This window comes from Bubalus bubalis, chromosome 22 (assembly GCF_019923935.1).
Source record: "Bubalus bubalis isolate 160015118507 breed Murrah chromosome 22, NDDB_SH_1, whole genome shotgun sequence".
Classification (NCBI taxonomy): Eukaryota; Metazoa; Chordata; class Mammalia; order Artiodactyla; family Bovidae; genus Bubalus; species Bubalus bubalis.
In genome coordinates this window covers 15,236,687-15,259,568 of record NC_059178.1, presented here as the reverse complement: position 1 = coordinate 15,259,568, position 22,882 = coordinate 15,236,687, and the positions used below count along the sequence as shown (strand labels likewise).

At 41.2% G+C, this 22,882-nt stretch overlaps 1 protein-coding gene and 1 pseudogene across 1 annotated transcript; one reads left to right on the top strand and one right to left on the bottom strand.

Moving 5' to 3' along the window:
- Positions 1–235: 235 nt before the first annotated feature.
- Positions 236–17,990, bottom strand: IER3IP1 (immediate early response 3 interacting protein 1). Its single transcript, XM_006075262.4, has 3 exons — positions 17,800–17,990; positions 2,683–2,784; positions 236–1,431 (listed from the first exon to the last, which is right to left on the bottom strand). Exons 1-3 carry the CDS (start codon positions 17,888–17,890, stop codon positions 1,376–1,378), a joined length of 249 nt encoding a protein of 82 aa, XP_006075324.1. The 5' UTR covers positions 17,891–17,990; the 3' UTR covers positions 236–1,375.
- LOC102391632 lies at positions 17,889–22,003 on the top strand (annotated as a pseudogene).
- The last annotated feature ends 879 nt before the right edge of the window (positions 22,004–22,882 follow it).

The following is a 22,882-nucleotide window of genomic DNA, read 5'->3' as shown; positions in this document are numbered from 1 at the left end:
CATCTCCAGCTCAGGCATGGCCAACAGGCATCTAATACCTGCCCTTAAGTCATAGAATCAGAGTTGTTCATGAGTTGTCCTGATATATGTCAGCAATGCTGTTAATTCATTGAAGAAAAAAGAAACTCATTAAATCTGTGTTAAATGATTTTAGAGCAAAGAACATATAGAGTAAGTATTATACACAAAATAAGATTAACACTGACAGGTATATACTAAGGTACAAAAACAAGTGTTTGACTTGGAAATCGAATTTTATTTACAAATGTTCTCTTTTAAACACAGATGCCGTTCCACCCCTTTTAAAGCATTATTAACTAATTTCCAGAAAAACCATTTACCTTATCTTAATCTTTCTGCATAAAACGGTATTATGGGATAAACAAATATAGGATGGTCTAAGACATAAAAACAAAACAAAAGACAATTTATCCACCATGAATGCTCTAGTGACTGAGAGAATGAAGAATCACCAATCACACCCCTTAATGTGCTACTCCAAGAAACCTGATAATTTGGGGAGGTAAATGCTTAACAATAAAGTCTTCTTACATAGTGTGGTTTAATGGTGATTGTTTAGGATTGCTCTCGCAGGCTACTATTTATGCTGATTTTAAAAAATAAGTCATCATTGTTAAAAAGGGCATAGACTTTTCTATACACATTTTTCTTTAACCTTTGGAAATATGTAGATACTGATCTGGTCTCATCATTCAGGCCAATTAATAAAATAACAAATGCATGAATCAAACTTAAAAATGAAACTTAAAAACACAATCAACATGTGACTATCCAACTTAAGAAAATTAGAACTCTCCCAGAAATCAGAGTATTGGTCCTCAATAGTTACTATAGATGTGAATTTTTCATAGCTGAGACAGTATACAGACAGAATACTTAACCAATGAGTTCAAAATAAAACAATCCAAATTACCTAATATTTTATATTTTAAAAATCCTTTAAATTTTATCTAGGAGGATAATTGTTCTCACATCATAACTAAGTTACAAGAACTTTGAAAAAAAATTCATCCCTGAGAAGTCAAAGAGAGAAATCTCTAAAAACACAGAAGTGACAGTCCTGCACCCTTTTAACAATCTTTTCCATAGCATGAACTTTTATCAGCAGTCAGCAATCCAATGTATTCCAATCCTCAACAGTTATGGCCTCTGATGATACGATCTTTTTACAATAAAACTGTAAGTACAACATTTTTAAAAAATCAGATAAATAGGGACTCTGGTTTTATTGTCAGGTTTACATTTTTGTCAAGTCCAAGGAGAGCCAGCTAAGATATGTATACTTCAATAAAGACTGAAGTAATAACTTCTGCTGGCAGCTCTTCTTCGGAGTCTCCATTTCCCCCATTGATCTTCACCCAAACAGTAAAAGTAATACAATTGCAATTGAGTTTACTATTATCAATGGCACTGCAAAGAAAAAACAAATTTAATTATTAAACAAATCAGAAAAGAACTAAGTCAGGAAGGTAGAAATACAGTATGTCATCAGAATCACATTGCAAATAGCAACATTCAAACATGCATTGGATCATAAAATCCAAAACTTATTTGAAAGAGGGCTTGTGTGACTGGGTAAGGGTCACACTGGCACAACTAGATCAATACAAAGTAATCTGGGGATAGTGCTGGAGCAGCTCTGGGAACACAAGCAAACTGGACCCAGGCAGAAGTAGACCTACATGGTTGCCAGCGACATCTGACATTAGAAAAACAGTGCAAAGAAGATTCTGTAGCTTCATCACTAAATGAAGAATGAACTTATTTATCATTCTACCCAAAGCTGTGATGAAAGCAGCTAATAGACAGACAGAGGTAGAGGTAGTAAGAGACTCTAATGTTAATAGTTTCAAATAAAAGGTTTTGAACTCCCGAGTTGTTCTAAAATATTTTCTAATAAAATAACAGACATGGGGCCTGTATTTTTCTCTTGAAAGTCTTACAGGACTCTAGATAACTTTTCTACTTAGAAGCAAAAGGAACTTCTAAAAGGCAAGAACACTAATGTCTTTCAACCCCAAGTGGTGACATACAGGTAGCAAAGAAACATCACATCACTAAGCATTCCATCTGCATCAGTTGGCTTAAATAGAGAAGGCAAGAGAGGAAAGAAACTAGTAACTTTTTAAGCACTAAAGCCAAGTCAAACAGAAAAAAGTTTCCACTACAAAAACTGTTGGGAAGCCCAGTACAAAATAGCCGGTTGGAGGAAGTCCTTGGGAAAACAGCGAAGGGCCAGAAATACCCCGGCTTGATGTACCCGGGCAGAAAAACATCTCCTGCCTTTGGTTATGCCCAGCGCCAAGATTTAATAATAAATATTAAGGATGTTGCTTGAGAAAACGGGTTATGGGATAAGCTCATGGGTCACTTAGAGCGCGCTGTCCTTGAAATATTTTTACTGATTAGGTGTTAACCCCATGCCCGCTCTGCTGGCTATATACTCTAGGCTCTTTGTTCCTACTTCTATAAAAAGGCTTGACTGCAGTAATAAACTTGTCAGTTCTTGCAAGAGACTGTCCAAGTGTCCTTCTTTCAGGTTCGTCGCTTGCAAGTCCCGGGGAGAAAATCCCCAACAAAAATGACACTCACACTTGGAAGTTTTGCTACTTAAACCACAAAATTAAAATGAAAGAGTGTTCTACTAGTTTTGCTTCTTACCTCTCATCACAGTTCTTACAGATCGAATAAGGTTCATTAGCTGAGATTTAATTCCTGGCTCTTCTCCGAATCCTCCAATTCCCTGGTCTGTTCCCCAGCCAACTGCATAACATAAAGATGATAAGCTGTGTTAAAATTTATTAAGCACTTGCCTTGCTCCCTCATTAGTCACCTTCTAAAACGTAACTTTGAGTCTCTGTTAAAGACATAAAATATAGTCATATGATTTAAAAATTTTAGCGTATATTTTTTACTTTTGATAAGCAGCACATTTAATTTCCCTTTTAATTTTATAAAATAAACTACAGCCTAGTGAATTATTCCATGGCACTGAATTCAGTAAAGATGACTGTTGTGACAACCTGTTATCTTTCTCCTTTTTTAAACAAAACATTTTTCAGGTCAGAACTGAAAACCAAAGCATATTGTCAAGCTGAATAATAGTTCAACTCAGCATTCATAAAAACCAATGTAATTATTAGTATAAAGGTGTTGCATCTAAGTTTCACTATGTGTTCACCTGGGGAAATATTAATACAAACCTGTTCACAGCTTGGATAGGTCTTCATAGCATGGGAACAGAGGTATATCTTTTTAACTTGACCATTCCTCTTCATTTCTCAATTTTGAGGTGAGGAATTTAGCCTACTATCTAACTCTAATCCTACTTATTTTTAGTAAATGGGTCTTTTACCTTCTTCTGTCATTTTCCTGATAATATAAATCATTACTTCTTTACCTTTATTTGTTCATCTTTTTTTTTTTTTTATTGCCTTACACATTCTTCTAGAGGCTCACACATCCTCATTTCTGCAATGTCCTTCTCTTGTCCTTATTTCAGGTCCACTTTTTATATCTCTTATGACTAGGTATTTTTTTAATCTTGTATGACTACAGGGCTTAATTCCTGACACACTAACCCTTTAACTTGAAGATGGAGAAAAAGTTTTTATTTTATATATGAAAGAACCAAGTATCAGCTAACAAGATTTCATATTGCTTAATCAACTTTTACTTGGTTAAAATAAACGTTAAATAACGTTTGCTTTTTTGGTTACATCAATACTGAGATATGCTATGGTATAAAACTAATATAAAATTCAAGTTCACAACAGAATAGGTATGTTTTGACTCCCACTCACTCTTCAAGACCTAACTCACCTGTGCTCATAGCCTTCCTAGTACACAGAGGTGTTACTCGTTTCGAGCTCCCAGAGCTCAACCTCCATCACAGTGGTTAATATCACAGCCTCTACCATCTTTGGCCAGACTCTCAATAGATGCCTCTGCAATTTCATCTCAACCTCTTTCTCCCTTAAAGGGCTAGATCTTTCTAGCTCACAATGTGTGATGATTTCCATCATCTACTGAGTGAAGTCAGAAGCTCCTTAAATTAAAATGCTAGCCCTGTATCATACCACAACCCTCCAAGTATTGCTATTCACACTCAATTCCGATTAACTGCTATACATGTTAAAGGCAGCTTCTGAATCCAGGTCTCAGTTCAGTTCAGTCACTCAGTCATGTCTGACTCTTTGTGACCCCATGAACCACAGCACGCCAGGCCTCCCTGTCCATCACCAACTCCCGGAGTTCACCCAAACCCATGTCCATCAAGCCGGTGATGCCAACCAACCATCTCATCCTCTGTCGTCCCCTTCTCCTCCCTCCTTTCCATCAAGCCGGTGATGCCATCCAACCATCTCATCCTCTGTCGTCCCCTTCCCCTCCTTTCTTCAATCTTTCCCAGCATCAAGGTCTTTTCAAATGAGTCAGTTCTTCGCATCAAGTGTCCAAAGTGTTGGAATTTCAGCTTCAGCATCAGTCCTTCCAATGAATATATAGGACTGATCTCCTTTAGGATGGACTGGTTGGATCTCCTTGCAGTCCAAGGGACTCTCAAGAGTCTTCTCCAACACCACAGTTCAAAAGCATCAATTCTTCGGCGCTCAGCCTTCTTTATAGTCCAACTCTCACATCCATACATGACCACTGGAAAAACCATAGCCTTGACTAGACAGACCTTTGTTGGGAAAGTCCAGGTCTGTCTGACTTTAAAGTCAAGGCCTTTCCTAATTCCCCTCTATGTCATAATAAACCTTGTTTTACCCAAACAGTAACTACTGATTGTAAGTCATATTATAAATTCCTGGAACTAAATTTAGTCTTTCTTTACCTTTCCCTTCTCCCCAACCCCAGAGCAAGTACTTAATATACGTTTGTGGAATTAAACTGAATTTATAGCAAACCGAGTTAACTTTGTATAAACAAAGGTATGGTAAACCCTAAGATCGTAGATAAAACTTCCAAAGAACCATGTTTCTTTATTTTTAAGACACACAAAGCATAACACAAACCAATCATTCATTGTAGCTTTGAGGGAGGGAGGAAGAACTCCTCCAATATTAAATGCATAGATTTCTCCAAGTTAAAAACAATCTCAAACCTGCATTTTGCTTGCTTCCTACTTCTGGATCTCTGGCAAGAAAATATATTTATGCTGTTTCTCCAACATTTACTTTTACTATATAACAAGTTCTACTATAATTTCTTTGTCCCACATATTTTCTAGGTATTTTTCTTTCTCTTACTTTTCTAGGTAGCTCAAATCAGTATTCTCTACTATATGGCAATTCTCTTTTTGTCATCTAAGTTCAAAGGTGTAGTACCAGCCTTTAACTACTTATAATGTGGTGAAAATTATTTCATAATAGTGGCTTGAAAACACATAAAACACAAAATGGCCACCACCACCAGTTGTATTATTTTCCAAACCAGTTTAGTCTTACTCATATAAACCTACTTAACAACTCTGGACAGTAAGAAAGCAGCCTGGTTTCAGTTAAACATAATGGTTACTGTAAGGAAGAATGTCTCCTTGACCCTCTTAGGGTCCTTGGTTATGTCTGAAAATTAAACTGACAAAGACATTAACAGGAGAAAAGCATACAAAGTTTATTAAGGTTTTACATGTACCTGGGAGTCTTTAGGAGAAAATGAAGACCTGAAAAAGTGAGCAGAACAGGAAACTTCTACCTTTTAGACAAGGGAATAAATTTGTGAAGAATTAACAAGAAAAGGCGTTTGGGCTATGGGTAATGTCATAAAGTAATACAGTCTGTCTGGCCCTCAGTTCCCTGTCTCTGGTGCTAAGAATGTCTCCCTTCCTTCTGGTATGGGGAGGATACCTTTCACATGAGAAACTTATCTCCTGCTTTCAGGAAAGAAGGGGCCGTGAGGGGGGAGGGTGGGGTGATCGCTCTGCTTCTGGTGTTTTCTCTAAACTCCTTCAGCTTAAGATGTTCAACACGCCACAGTGACTTACTTGGGGGTAGCATGTCCTGAACCCTATCAGTGGACACACACATTTAAGTTAAGACTTCTCCTGAAATCTACTAATAATAATATGTTCAACTCTTTGCGACCCCATGGACTGTAGCTCCTCTGTCCATGGAATTTTCTAGACAAGAATGCTGGAGTGGGCTGCCATTTCCAGGGGATTTCCAAACCCAGGAATCCAACCCACATCTCCTGTGTCTCCTGCACTGGCAGGTGGATTCTCTTACCACTGAGCTTACAAGAGTAATAAGAAAGAAGTCCTCAGGCAAGAGAAGTTAATCCGAACAACAACAGAAAAAGATAAACGGAACAATAACTGACTTAGCAGAGAAAACTGAAACCTAAACCTCCAGGGAGCACACAATAAAAAACTGAGGCGAATCTTGCTGAGAATCCTGAAAACTTGAGAGAAACTTCAAAATGCCAGTGAGGGTGACGCGGTTTTGGAAACACAGGAGGACTAACTGAAAGTCCCCCCAGGAGCAGTTAGCGCTGCTCATCCACGCCTCCTTCTCCCTAGACTGAACTGATGGGAAGAGTTTCTCTCTCTCTTACCCCCTCAGGAGACAGGTTTACTCTCAGTGGAAACTGAAGCAGGGAAGCTCCAGACCTGGGGTCTCGGGAAGGTGGACTGAATTAATTAATTAAGGTCTACAAGCTTAAGTGTCAGATTCCTGCTCGCTTTCCCTGCTTATGTATCACATAAGTCTGGAACATAAGAATACTTACATTCTGCAGACAGGAAGTTGCACGATTACTCAGGAAGTTGGTCAATTAGTGACTTCAGTTAGTGACATACAGGGGGCTTTAATGAAACGGCGAATTTAACTCGGACGCCCACTGGTGAGTAACTCCCAACCATATACACAGAGATTCCAAAGAGCCTCTCAGAGTTTACTCTTTAGAATGAACTGACAGTCAAGAGGGAACGATTCTGAATGTGGTAGGATAGAGTCAAGCCAGAAAAGAAGGCTCTGAGGAAGAGAGAATGCAAGAAGTTCTTTTTTTAAAAAAAACGAACATCCTTAGAGAAAAACTACTGTAGCTACAAAACTCAGAGAACAAGATGCCCTGAAAAAGGGAACGTACAAAAGGAGCACTGTTCTCGCTCTATCAGCATAAAAAGTTCAAGAGGCTGACACACTAAGTTGAAGACACCTACAAGACAAGAAAATCATTAAAAAAGGAATATCAATATGTCAAAATAACTGGAGTTCCAGAAACAGCAAAGAAAGAACAGGAAAAAATTACCTAATGAGGTGGCCAAAAAGCACATGGAAAGATGTTCAACATCACTAATTATCAGAGAAAATGAAGTCAAAACTACAATGAGGTATTAACTGACACCGATCAGAATGGCTATCATCAAAAATTTTACAATTAATGCTGGAGAGGGTGTGAAGAAAAGGGAACCCTCTTACACTGTTGGTGGGCATGTAAACTGATACAGTCACTACACCACTATGGAGAACAGTGTGAAGGTTCCTTAAAAACTAAAAATAGAACTACCATATGATCCAGCAATCCCACTCCTAGGCATATACCCAGAGAAAAACATTATTCAAAAAGATACATGCACCCAATGTTCAACAGCCAGGACAGGGAAGCAACATAAATGTCCATCAAAAGAGGAATGGACAAAGATGACGCAGTGCATATATACAATGGAATACTATTCAGCATAAGAACAAAATAATGCCATTTGCAGCAACAAGGACGGACCTCGAGACTGTCTGTCATACTGAGTGAAGTCAGAAAGACATATCATTAGGATATCACTTATATGTGGAGTCAAAAAAAAAGAGGGGGTACAAAATCACTGCAGATGGTGACTGCAGCCATGAAATTAAAAGACGCTTACTCCTTGGAAGGAAAGTTATGACCAACCTAGATAGCATATTCAAAAGCAGAGACATTACTTTGCCAACAAAGGTCCATCTAATCAAGGCTATGGTTTTTCCAGTGGTCATGTATGGATGTGGAGAGTTGGACTGTGAAGAAAGCTGAGTGCTGAAGAATTGATGCTTTTGAACTGTGGTGTTGGAGAAGACTCTTGAGAGTCCCTTGGACTGCAAGGAGATCCAACCAGTCCATTCTGAAGGAGATCAGCCCTGGGATTTCTTTGGAAGGACTGATGCTAAAGCTGAAACTCCAGTACTCTGGCCACCTCATGCGAAGAGTTGACTCATTGGAAAAGACCCTGATGCTGGGAGGGATTGGGGGCAGGAGGAGAAGGGGATGACAGAGGATGAGATGGCTGGATGGCATCACTGACTTGATGGACGTGAGTCTGAGTGAATTCCGGGAGTTGGTGATGGACAGGGAAGCCTGGCGTGCTGCAATTCATGGGGTCGCAAAGAGTCGGACACGACTGAGCGACTGAACTGAACTGAACAAATGAACTTATTTACAAAACAAAAGTACAGTCATGGATGTAAAAAACAAATTTATCATTACAAAGGGATGGGAGAGGGATAATCTGGGAAATATTAGGATTAATATATACACACTACTATATATATAAAGATAATAAGAACCTGCTGTATAGCACAGGAAACTCTACTCAACACTCTATAATGGCCTAATGGGAAAAGAATCTTAAAAAAAAAAAAAGGATATAACTGATTCACTTTGCTGTACACCTGAAACTACCACAAACGCTGTAAATCAACTATACTCCAATAAAAGTTTTTAAAAGAATTATAAAACACATATTAAGAGATGATATCCCAAAACTGAGGGATATGAGCCTTTAGGCCAAATCGGCCCAATCAGGGTATGGCCCAATGAATGAAAAGGAGACCCATAGACTGCCACATTATTGTAAAATTTCAGTCCTCTAAAGATAAAAGGGCTTCCCAGGTAGTGCTAGTGGTAAAGAACCCTCCTGCCAATGCAGGAGATGTAAGAGATGGGGGTTCACCTCCTGGGTTGGGAAGATCCCCTGGAGGAGGGCACAGCAACCCACTCCAGTATTCTCGCCTGGAGAATCCCATGAACAGAGGAGCCTGGTGGGCTACAGAACATAGAGTTGCAAAGAGTCAGACATGACTGAAGCGACGGTGCATGCAAAGATAAAGAGAATACCCTAAAGGGTCTCTACCTACAAAGAGTCAGGAATCACAATGGCATTAGACTTAACATCAATAAAGGAAATGGGAAAATTAAATGGAATAATGTCCTCAAAACTCTAGAAAAAGTGGTTCCAATCTAGAATTCTACACCTGAACCACAAATCAACTAGAAGAATAAAATTACGATTTTTTTTTTTAATGTTCAGCTGTAATATGCATGCTGCTGCTGCTAAGTCGCTTCAGTCGTGTCCGACTCTGTGCGACCCCATAGACGGCAGCCCACCAGGCTTCCCCGTCCCTGGGATTCTCCAGGCAAGAACACTGGAGTGGGTTGCCATTTCCTCTCCAATGCATGAAAGTGAGCAGTTAAAGTGAAGTCGCTCAGTCGTGTCCGACTCTAGCGACCCCATGGACTGCATAGTCATATTAAATATGGAATACTGATATTACAATAATTGGCTGGAGATGTGAGAGGCGGAGAAGGGAAGTGTGTGTGTATTTGTGCTTATACAAGAATGAGTGTGCCACTGATGGTACAACTGTGCTAAACCCTTTCACAATAGTAGGTCAATGATTTAAAACTTGAAAGAGTTGAAAATAATTGCTTTAGAAGAATAGAGGAGTTTGAGGAGAGATGGAGCAGGAGGCTTCTATTTTTCTTTATAGGTTGAAGGGCTTTTTTGACCTTAAAAACCACACACATACATTGCTTTGATAAAAAGAAAAAATGACATTTAAAAAGAAAACGTGTAAAGCTACTCCTCTATTGGAGAAACCCCTCTGGAATTCAGAGCATGAACATCCTGTGGGCAAGGACAGGTTCCAGAGAGGGGCTTCAACCACAAATCACTCTGAATTGCTCTATAACTGCCTTTAGACTGTTGCTGGTTTCATTTCCTTTACCTGCTTTTTGGAAATTAATCGTTGCTAAAACTATCACTCCTTTCCATTCAGGGCCACAGTCTCTTAGATGGTAAAAAAGAACTTCTTTAAGTACTTTGTGGATCGTGCACATAATGAGGAGTGATCCCAGAAAAAAAATATATCTTCCAACTGCTTGCTCATCAACAAAACAGGATAAAACTCTACAATATAGAGAATACCATGATTTAAGCATCAGCACTTAAGTAATTTTTAAAAAATAGTAAATTATCGGCTAATGTTAGCTTCTCTATTCTTATGCCACTAGAATGAAAAATAAAACAGAATTTTGGGGAGAGTGAGGAAAACATTCCTCTCGATATTCCATAGACAAATACAAAATTGACCAGTGAAAGATCATCTGCCAGGGATTACCTTTTACTGTAACAGTTTTCTCTCCCACTGCTACTAAAGAATGTCAGTTGTTTTTCTAAGGAACCTGGCCAAAGTTTTAAAGAGCTTCGCTTTTTTTTTTTTAAGGATAAAGACTGAACTCTGCAGCTTTCTTGTCCATAGCTGGAGGGCCCAGCAGAAAACAAATGATAAGACCAGCCAGCAGCTGTTGCTGCCAATCTCAGGAATGAACTTAAATAGAAAAAGTTACTAATTGTAAACACCACATAATGTTCTTCCCCTGCCCAGACTTCAAAAAGTCACACACAAAAGGGTAATCCATCCAGGTTCAGTCAACAATCCTCAGCTAGATACATTTTGAAGAAAAAGTATTAACACAGTTTTGAGGACATTGGCAAACCTCAGCTTCTTTGAGATCAGTTTCCATTTCTATGAAAGAAAACGAATGTGCTTTATTTTGTGTCACCAAGTTTGCAGGGCTATCATAAATGTAAAAGTACCTAATAAACCACACAAAGAACTCTACTAATATAAGTTTGAAAAAATTACCTTGATCAAAAAGAGCACTGCTGAAGTGAATGATCTAGTATACTCAGACTAATCTCTCTTGGTTCAATGTAATTCCCAATTCAACACAATTACTTCCACTTAACCCTTGACGAAATTAAATGCTTTTCAGTAACATATATTTAAATAGAAACATATATCTATAGAGTTTCTTCAATGTTTTATAAACTGCCATGCTCATCTATGTCTATCATATGGAAGGCCTATGGAATACCTTGTTCATTTCTCTGTGGTGGTGGCTTAGTTGCTGAGCCATGTCTGACTCTTGAGACCCCATGCATTGTAGCCTCACTGACTGCTCTGTCCATGGGATTTCCTAGGCAAGAATACTGGAATGGGTTGCCATTTCCTTCTCCAGGGGGATTTTCTGATCCGGGGATTGAATCTGTGTCTCCTGCACTACAGGCAGATTTTTTACCACTAAGCCACCAGAGAAGCCCTCATTTCTCTGTACATTGATGCAAATCTGACCTACTGGTTTTTTGTTTTTGAATATTTACTTATTTAGTCACATTGGGTCTTGACTGCAGCACATGGGATCTTTAGACCAGGGACTGAACCCAGGCCCCCTGCACTGGGAGCATGGCATCTTAGCCACTGGACCACCAGGGGAGTCTCCTGACTTTCTGTTTAAGATCTACCTCCTTTAGGAATTTCTCTGTTATTTAGGCTCACACAACCCTCACTGGGGGGTTTTCATAGATGTTATTTATCAGATTGAGAAAGTTCTTTCCTATTCCTAGTTTCTTGAATGTTTTATCATGAAAGGGTATGGGGTTTTGTCAAATTTTTTTCTGCATCTATTATAATCATGTGATTTTTATTTTACTAATATGATGAATTAAACTGATTTTAAAAGGTTAAATCAACCCTGCACTCCTGGGGTAAATCCCACCTGGTTTAGTTTGCCAGTGTTCTGCAGAGAATTTTTGTGTTTATATTCATCAGAGATACTGGTCTGGGGTTTCTTTTCTTGTGCTGTGTCTGGTTTTCATACCAGGTTAATACTGGCCTCAAGGCATGAGTTGGGATGTCCTCTCTCCTCTCTATTTTGGTATTAAGTTTTCTTTAAATGTTTGGCAGAATCTAGTAATGAAGCCTGGGTTTTCCTTTGTTCAAAGTTTTTAACCTACTAACTCAATCTCTTTACATGTTATAGGTCTAATCAGTCGGTTCAATAGTTTGTAGTCTTTCTAGAAATTTGTCCATTTCATCTAAATCATCTAATTTGTTGGCATACAGTTGTTAACACCATTCCCTTAAAATCCTTTTCATTCTCTAAGGTAGTGATGTCTCCTTTCATCACTGACTTTAGGAATCTGAGTCTTCTTTTTTACTGTTTGCCAATTTTGTTGATCTTCTGAGAGAACTAGCTTTTTGTTTTGTTAATTCTCTTTATTGTTTTTCTGCTCTGTATTTTATTAATTTTCACTGTAATCTTTATTATTTCTGTTTTTTTTTCCCCCAGGGGAGGGGGGAGAACTGGATGTGGCTCAAACACAAGAGAGTCTCACTGCTCTTACTGAGCTTTAATAGATTTTCTTGGCAGAAAAAAAAAGTTGCTGTTTGTTGTATACTCTTATGACAATTCCCGGTGACTCTGAATGTTTGTTTTTTAAATAATAGTCACTAGTCATAGTGGTTTCATTGAAAAGAGGGTCCAGTGGAGGTTCTCACACCAACATTTTGGAAGTGCTCTCCATTAATAATAATTGTATTTCCAAATAATCTGTTTAAAAGTGGGCAGAGGAATTGAATAGTCCAACGACATAAAAATGGCCAAAAAGTACATGAAAATGTACTCAACATCACTATTCATCAGAGAAATGCAAGTCAGAGCCACAATGAAATATCACCTCACATTTGTTAGAACAGCTATTACCAAAAAAAACAAGAGACAATAAATGCTGGCAAGGATGTGGGAAAAAGGGAACCTTTGTGCACTGTCCACAAGAATGTAAATTTGTACAGCTGCTATGGAAAGTAGGATGAAGGTTCCTCAAAAAATTTAAAAAAGAAACACATTTAGGAACCCCATTTCTGGGTATTTATCCAAAAGAGAATCCCAGGGATGGGGGAGCCTGGTGGGCTGCAGTCTATGGGGTCGCACAGAGTCGGACATGACTGAAGCGACTTAGCAGCAGTAGCAGCATCCAAAAGAGATGAAATCATTATCTTGAAGAGATATTTGCACTCCTATGTTCATTCCAGCACTATTCACAATTGCCAAGACATGAAAACAATGTAAGTGTTCACTGACAAATGAATGAATAAAGAAAATGTAATGTACATATTGGAGAAGGCAATGGCACCCCACTCCAGTACTCTTGCCTGGAAAATCCCATGGACAGAGGAGCCTGGTAGGCTGCAGTCCATGGGGTCGCTAAGAGTCTGACACCACTGAGCGACTTCACTTTCACTTTTCACTTTCATGCACTGGAGAAGGAAATGGCAACCCACTCCAGTGTTCTTGCCTGGAGAATCTCAGGGACGGGGGAGCCTGGTGGGCTGTAGTCCATGGGGTCGCTAAGAGTCGGACACGATTGAGCGACTTCACTTTTCACTTTCATGCATTGGAGAAGGACATGGTAACCCACTCCAGTGTTCTTGCCTGGAGAATCCCAGGGACGGGGGAGCCCGGTGGGCTGCTGTCTATGGGGTCGCACAGAGCTGGACACGACTGAAGCGACTTAGCAGCAGCAGCAGCCGCAGCACTGTACATATGCAATGGAATATTATTCATCCACAAATAAGGAAAACTTGACATATGTGACAACAAAGATGGACCCTGAGGACACTATGCTAACTGAAATAACTCGGAGGAAGACTACTTACTACTGTACTATCTCACCTATATGTGGGATCTAAAACCATTTAACTCATAGAAAGAGACAGTAGTATGGCGGTTGCCAGGAGCTGAGTGGTGAAGGACATCAGAGGAGATATTGGTCAAAAGGTACTCTCAGTTATTAGATGAGCAAATTTTGGGGATCTACTGTACAGCATGGTGACCACAGTTAACAACACTGCATTGTCTACTTAAAAGCTGCTCTGAAAGTAAATCTTAAATGTTCTCACTGAAACAATATCTACAATAAAATGATAAGTACATAAGGTGAAGGATATGTTAACCAACCTTACTGCGGTAAGCATTCTGCAATATCTATGTGTACCAAATCATCACAAATATGTCTTACACTTACACAATGTTATATGTCGATTAAATCTCAAAGCTGGGGAAAAAAAGAATGATGTATTAACATTTATAAATGGCTAACTCCCACTTAATAGCCTCAATTCTGTCTCCTGGCCTGCAAAAGCTTGCTATGTATTTTTAATATGGCCCTTTCAGAGAAAAAAAATGTTTTCTTCCAGCTTTATTTTTACCTTTTCCACTTAGATCTACAACGTTCTTGCAATTGACTTCTGTGTTTAGCATGAAGCAAAGGGTCAAGATTCATTTACTTCTTTCTGAATATCCAGTTAACCCAGAATCATTTATCATTCCTATCACACTCTGCTGTTACCTTTATTAAATTAAGTGTCCATATAAATATGTGTCTATATTTGGATTCTCCACTCTGCTCCATTGTTCTATTCTCCAAAAAACTTTTATTAAATTTCCTTCTCCTTAATTAGCCAGAATCAGCTTCTGCTGCTTCAACCAAGAACCCTGACACGAATAAATAATTTCAGGACTCAATCCTTGAATCTCTCTGAGAAATAGCCTTCATTCCAACGGTTTGAAATTACCAGCCAACACTAAAAATCCCCATGTGTAAATCCTCCCCAAACCTCCCTTCTGAGCGCCAGACCTGTATACACAAATGCCTACGTGACATCTCTCTCCACTTAGAAGTCTGAGAGGTAACCAAAAATACACTACTTCCTATTCCTATTCTAGGACTTAGCTTTAAATGCTATTTCCTTAGGAACCAACACTGTCCTAATCCAACCAGGAGGTTACATTCCCATGGTTCTTACCTAGTTCTCTTCCTTCAAAGCATTTACCCTAGACTCAACTATCCGTATAATTATTTATCTGTTCTACTTCTCTGAGAACAAAGACACTGTGTCATGCTCGCTGCTACATCTTTCCACGTTGCTCACAGTGATTGGCCTATCTGTTGTAAGGAATGGAGAAAAACTTTCGGCCACCAACTGTAGGAACCTCCTGCTTCTCCAGCTAACTTTTCCTCCTTTTTCAATAAAGAAAGTATCCCACCTCCCACTTATGCCATCTCCTCCATGTGTACCTTAGGTCCCATCTCCACCCACCTTCTCAGAATCCTTGAGCTATCAATCACCTCATTTCTCTCCTGTATCTTTTATTTTTCTCTCATTACTATTTCTTTCCTGTTAGCCATTATTTTTTCTAACCTTTAATTATGAAAGTTTTAAAACATATTTATCACTCAGATTTAATAACTGCTGATTTTTTAAACATTTTATTTTATATTGGAGTATAGTTGATTTACAATGTGTAATAACTGTTGACTTGGGGGACTTCTCTCATGGCTCAGTGGTTAAGAATCCGTCTGCCAATGCAGGAGACACAGGTTCAATCCCTGATCTGGAAAGCTCCCATGTGCCATGGAGCAACTAAGCCCAGGCACCGCAACCATTGCGCCTGTGCTCTTGAGCCTGGGAGCCATAACTACTGAAGCCCACACCTCTAGAGCCCGTGCTTTGCAACAACAGAAGCCACTGCACTGAGAAGCCTGCACACCCCAACTAGAGAAAGCCCGTGCAGCAACCAAGACCTAGCATAGCCCAAATTAAATAAATGACTAATTTTTTAAATTATTGATTTTTTTTTTTTTGCCTTATGTGCTTCATCTTTTTCTCTGCTTGATTTCTTTTAAAATAAATTGCTGGTACTATAATATTTCACTCCTAAATATTTCAGTATGCATCTTTATCACACTAACAAGATGTCCAGTGATTCCTTAATATCATCTAGTATCTAGTCTGTACTAGAATCTTCAAAATGTTGTTTACAGTCGATGTGTGAAGTAGAAGTCAACCAAGGTCCACATGCTGCATATCAATACCTTCTTACGTCTCTTCTTTTATATATTTGTATATTTGCTTCAGTGTTCACTTTCTCCCCACGTTTTTCATGGCACTGACTTATAAAAGAACCCAAGTAGTTCTCACTGTTGCTGCTGCTGCTAAGTCGCTTCAGTCATGTCCGACTCTGTGTGACCCCACAGACGGCAGCCCACCAGGCTCCCCCGTCCCTGGGATTCTCCAGGCAAGAACACTGGAGTGGGTTGCCATTTCCTTCTCCAATGCATGAAAGTGAAAAGTGAAAGTGAAGTTGCTCAGTCATGTCCTACTCTTAGCGACCCCACGGACTGCAGCCTACCAGTCTCCTCCGTCCGTGGGATTTTCCAGGTGAGAGTACTGGAGTGGGGTGCCATTGCCTTCTCCCTCACTGTTGCTGCTGACACCTAAAAACAAAACCACCACAAAACATATCCCCGTATCCCCTTCCAGCTACCATTTCTTCATTTCCTCCAACTTAGTGTAAAGCAGGGATGAAAACAGTACCCGTCTCACAGGGTTCTTGTAAGGGTTACACAAGTTAGTATGTGTAAAGCACTGGATACAGATTCTGGCACACCATTAGTGTTAAGCATTAGGTATCATTATTGTTATTATATCCATTCAACTTGTATTATACTCACAATATCTACTTGCCCTATTTGAAATGGTGCTTTCCACATCCACTCTTCTACACTTCTGATCTGTTCTCCATAAAGTAAACAGAAAGATCTTGCAAATAACACAAATCTGGTCACATCACTGCCCTGCTTAGGACCTTTCCAATTTTCACACCAGCTTTTTATCCCTTACTTTCTGACCTTTCACCTAATGTTTACTGATACATTTCACGTTTCCGGTTAGACATACTTCCTCTAAGATTTCAAAGACTCACAAGTTAGTACGTCCCAATACATTCTGCATACTTGTTATTGGTACTTCTTCAGTTTTTACTTAGAGTAACTTCCATTAGAAGGGTAGGATAACTGTTGTAACCTCAGCTCATATTACATGGGCCCGGCACATATTTGTGCTCAATAAATCTCTCCTGAAGGAATAAATGAAACGACTCAATCTTGCTCATGGGTTTGAGTTTCAGTGATCTACACTGACACGTTCCGCACGCTGTGACAAATGATGTACCATCATGCAGCATCCTGCCGTAATTGTGCCTCAGACAGAAAAAAAGCAGCCTGCCCAAGTGGCATGCAGCTCGATGGATTGCGAGATCCCGGTAGGCATGATTTCTGTCTTCCCTGTACGCTCAGATTCTAGGCTGGCGCATCACAGGCACCCGATAAACTGTGCTGAATAAACTTTTCTTGGAATGCGCGTGGCTGGATGTTGTGATAATCCCAACAGGCTTCCTTTCCTCTTATCTCCAAAGCCCAGGAACCCCTATGACTCTTCATCAGTTCCTTCTTCAAACTACCCACGCTCCAAAATGAGCCACGCCCCTCCCTCTTTCACTGAAAAACCCATACCTCAGATTTTTGACAATTAAAAGCAGCCATGGAAACGTGTACTCAATTCCTAGCCTAAACTAGTCGCAGGCAAGGGCGTACCCGGCTCTACTCATCTCCGCTTCCCGACCCCCCAGGCTGGCACCCAGCGGGCGTCTGTGGAACAATCTTCACTCTCCTGTGAGACGAGAGTGGCTCGGCTTCCCCACCCAAGGAAGGGCCCCAAAGAGGAGAGCCCTTGGCCGCCCGTCCGTCCCTGCCCAGGTGGTCCCCACACGCGGCCCTACTCGGGTCCGCGATCCCCGAGCTCCGCCGCCGCCCCCTCAGTCCGGCCCACCGGCCCCACTCACTGTTCTTGAGGAAACGCTCCTCGTGAAGCACGGCGATGGCATTGACGCAGAGAAGGGCCGCCTGCAGCAGCGAGTACAACGTAAAAGCCATGGCCACCCACCCGGAGGCCCAACGGACTCCTCTCCCTCGGCGGCAGGGGACGTGGCGCCGCCACGTCCGGCGCTTCCTACGGCAGCTAGCGAGGCCCAAAACGCGCCCTGAGAAGCTCCGCCCCGTCTGGCTAAGACCCGCCCTACGCTCACCTCTGCAGGGCGTGTCTGCTGAGCTCTGTAGACCCGCGCTGTCCAATGCGGCAGCTTGGAAGTGACTACTGAACATTTGAATAGTGTCTGGCCCTAACGGAGATGTTGCAAATGTAAAATACACAGAGCGAAAACAGAACGTAAAATCTCCAGATAATTTAAAAGTATTGATTACATGTTGAAATGTTTTGATTATATTAGGTAAATAAAATGCAAACATTAATTTTTATTGTTTATTCCTATTTTTAAAAATGTGGCAATGAGGTTATTGATAATGACATGGAGGCTTGTCCAATACTTCCATTGGACAGCGCTGTACTAGATGCTCCCAAGTGTTGTATGAGATGTTAATGCTGCTGCTAAGTCGCTTCAGTCGTGTCCGACTCTGTGCGACCCCATAGACGGCAGCCCATCAGGCTCCACCGTCCCTGGGATTCTGCAGGCAAGAACACTGGAGTGGGTTGCCATTTCTTTCTCCAGTGCATGAAAGTGAAAAAATAAAGTGAAGTCGCTCAGTCGTGTCCTACTCCTAGCGACCCCATGGACTGCAGCCCACCAGGCCCCTCCGTCCATGGGATTTTCCAGGCAAGAGTACTGGAGTGGGGTGCCATTGCCTTCTCCGTGAGATGTTAATAGGTAATTCCTATTTTACAGATGAAAAAGGCAAATAAAAGTTTTTATAAAAATTTAACTGAAATAATATGGGTTGAGTTGCACCCCACAGGCCTCCAAGGACTGTGTTTGCCCGAGTTCAAGACCAAAGGAAAACCCAGGAGTCAGAAACAGAAATAATGATGCAATGGATGAGGGGGCAGGAACAGGAATACTTACTGTCAAAAGCAAGGCCCTGGAGTGACACCCTAAGGTGGGCAAGATATGGCAGCAATCTTCATTTCTGGGGAATGGTGGGGTTGGTGGGTAGGGATGGGGGGATTACCAGTTACAGAGTAATTGGCTGTCACCTTGGCTGATTGGTTACCAGGATTACCAGGGAAGCCAGCAGAGGGGCATGCCCTTCACTGCTCCTTCAACAAGAACAATCACTGGCTGGGGTTGGGGCAAGTGTGTGGGTGGGTCAGTCCTGAGTGTAGGGTGTAGGTGAAGCAGGTCCTGGTGGAGCAGGTGGTTACAGAGAGAAAGAGAACAGCCATCTTGGGTGGTCTGACCTTACAACAGGTCTTAAAATTACTGGATGAGAAACATTCTCTCCTTGATCAAACTCAACCTTGGCCTATAAAAACTACAGATTCTCAACACAAATGATTTCATCCAATCCCCTATCCACATATTAAAAGACTTAGTTTCTAACAGCTCAATCCATAAGAATTAACCCTTATTATTGTTTAGTTGCTAAGTTGTGTCCAACTCTTTTGTGACCCCATGGACTGTAGCCTACCAGGCTCCTCTGTCCATGGGATTTCCCAGGCAAGAATACTAGAGTGGTTGCCATTTCCTTCTTCAGGGGATCTTCCCAAACCAGGGATCAAACCTGCGTCTCCTGCATTGATAAGCGTGGCCACCATGGAAGTCCCTAGCCCCCCCTTAAAGTGCCTGCCTAAGAAAGTTCAAGGCTCCCCCCCCAAATTTGCTGTTTGTTCTAGCCCACACCTGAAAATAGGCACCTGACCACACCTTCTTAGAGCACTTATGAAAGTGGATTTATGACTGTGAGTCCTTCCTCTGTCCCTTTGAGATATATATGTATCTCCTACTGTTGAAGGGTGTCTTACTCAAGGACCTAAAAGCCATTCCTTTAAAATGTAATCACCAGGACTTCCCAGGTAGTCCAGTGGTTAAGAATCCATCTGCCAGTGTAGGGCACACCAGTCGATCCCTGGTCAGGGAAGATTCCACGGGCCATGCAACAGCTAAGTCTGTACTTCACAACTACTGAGTTCCTGTGCCTAGAATCCGCGATCCCCAGCAAGCGAAGCCATCCCAGTGAGAAGGCGGCATACCAAAACAATGAGCAGCCCCTGCTCACTGCAACTAGAGAGAGCCTGTGCACAGCAATGAGGACCCAGTGCAGCCAAAACTAACTAAATAAGGTAAAAAAATAAGAAATTGACCTTTAAAAAATAAAATTAAATGAAAAATAAAATAAAATGCAATCTCTAGGAACGATAGGCCGTCTATCTCCTGGTCTCTGTATGAAGGAAGAATTCTAATTTTGATCATTTTAGCTAATAGACACAGCTGGCCTAATAAGCATTCACACTGACGGCCAGAGTCGGACACAACCGAAGTGACTTAGCACACAGCGCACACATGCAAAGTAATCATTTCCTGAACTTCTTGGTTTCCCCTTTAAAAAGGGAAAAGCAGCACATTAGGCCCAGAAAGGATTTTGGAAGCCTGTGTGTTGCAGCTGCTGGAAGAGATTCTAGCCAAAACCAGGAATAATTAGTCAAACTCCCAAGAAGAAATTAAGCTTAAATGGGCCAGCCAGTTAGTGCCTACAAGGAAGAAGAGATGTATGGTTTCTCACAGATATACATAAGCACTATCTCCAAAATTAGCCTTAAGTGCAAATCAGGTAGGGACAAACACAGGAAGATAAAGTAAAGGGAATAAAAGAAACAACAGGATGCCAACAAATCCTCCAGTTTTTCAAGGTCCACAAAGCTGTAGACACTAATGATAGAGACAGAAGGTGGTTTTTGTAAGGGGAGAGTGACCACTCCAAGTTTTCTATCCTGGGCTGGGTAGCAGGAGGGGAACATGCGGGCCTTGTCTGGAAGCTTTGGTTAAGTGGTGACTTGTAGTTTTGTTTTGTTTTTTTTTTTTTTACTAGATTATTGTTTACTGAAGAGAAGGGAAAGAGAGATGACTGGAGATTAGGGATGGATGAAGTGGAGGTGAGAGAAAAGCATCTCACAGTCACCCCTCTCTGTCCCTACCACTGGGTTACAACTCACATGATCTAATTCTTTTATTGTCAAAAGAATCAGGTTAACCTCTCTGGGCCTTTGTTATATCACCTATAAAATTAGGCGATTATGATCTCTAGGGCTCCTTCAGTCCCCAAAATCTCTAGATCTAGCAAAAGCAGCTTAAAATACAGTGTACAATATTTGTACCAGGTTATCTGATTCATCACTTTTCAAATATCCAGGCTGGTAGACTAAGCTGATAACAGCAGATTATATCCTTAAAAAGAATTGTTCCTCTGATCTCCTTACTTCCAAAAACATTCAAATTCTGGGATTTTTAAAATGTGTTTATAAAATAGTTGTCTCGGCACTGCCCTCAGCAGTCCCATAGATGCGTCTCTTGCTTTAATAATGTTTGGATGGAATAGACCCAGAGACCCCCACCCCCTCACCCTTACACCAGCCTCCCACCACCCTCCAACCTTTTTTCAGTCACAACCCTCAGAATCAGCCACTCAACTCTCCCCGATCACCAAGACCAGTGAACATCATTTTTCGAGCGTAGCTTCTCATTAGTGATCAACCATAAGCTCCCAGAATCATCAGAATTATTCCACCAAGGTGGAGGCCACCGTCATCTGCCTGGTCAACACACGTCTGCTGGCCTCCTACACCTACCTCTTGCTGGGCTTCTATACTGACCACAGTGATGTGGCTCTGGAGGACATGGGCCACTTCTGTGAACTGGCTGAGGAGAAGAAGCAAGAGAGGGCCCAGTGTCTCTTGAAAATGCAAAATCAGCATTGCAGCTGCACCCTTTTCCAGGACATGCAGAAGCCATCTCAAGATGAGTCAGGAAAACCCGGGATGCTATGGAAGCCACCCTTCTCAAGTAGAAGAACCTGACCCAGCCCTTCTGGATCTGCGTGGCCTGGGTTCTGCCCTCACAGACCCCTACCTCTGTGACTTCCTGGAGAGACACTTCCTAGAAGATGGGAGAACACCTGACCAACCTCTGCAGGATGGCTGGTCCCCAGGCTGGGTTGGGCGAATATCTCTTCAAAAGGCTCACCCTCAAGCATGAATAGGAGCCTCTGGAGCCCAGTGGCCTTTGAGGAACCCCCCTAATGTCAGGGCATCACCCCTTCTCTGTGCCTCTTGTTGTTGTTCAGTTGCTAAATCATGTCTAACTCTTTGCGACTCCGTGAAATGCAGCCTGCCAGGCTTCCCTGTCCTTCACTCTCTCCTGGAGTTTGCTCAAGTTCATGTCCATTAAGTTGGTGATGCCATCCAGCCATCTCATCCTCTGTCACCCCCTTCTTCTCATGCCCTCAAATCTTCCCCAACTTACTTTTTCCAGTAAGTCAGCTCTTTGCATCAGGTGGAGCTTCAAGTTCAGCATCAGTCCTTCCAATGAATATTCAGGATTGATTTCCTTTAGGATTGACTAGTTCGGTCTCCTTGTTGTCCAAGGGACTCTCAAGAGTCTTCCCCAGCACCACAATTTGAAAGCATTAATTCTTTGACATTCAGCCTTCTTTATGGTCCAACTCTCACATTTGTAAATGACTACTGGAAAAACTGTACCTTTGACTATATTGACTTTTGTTGGCAAAGTGATGTCTCTGTGTTTTAGTATGCTGTCTAGGTTTGTCATAGCTTTTCTTCCAAGGAGCAAGCGTTTTCTAATTTCATGGCTGCAATCACTGTCTGCAGTGATTTTGGAATCCAAGAAAATAAAATCTGTCACTGTTTCTACTTTTTCCACTTCTATTTGCCATGAAGTAATGGGACCAGATGCCATGATCTTAGTTTTTTGAATATTGAGTTTCAAGCCAGCTTTTTCACTCCTGTTTAACCCTTATCAAGAGGCTGTTTGGTTTCTCTTCACTTTCTGCTATTAAAAGTGGTATCATCTGCATATCTGAGGTTGATATTTCTTCTGGCAGTCTTGATTCCAGCTTGTG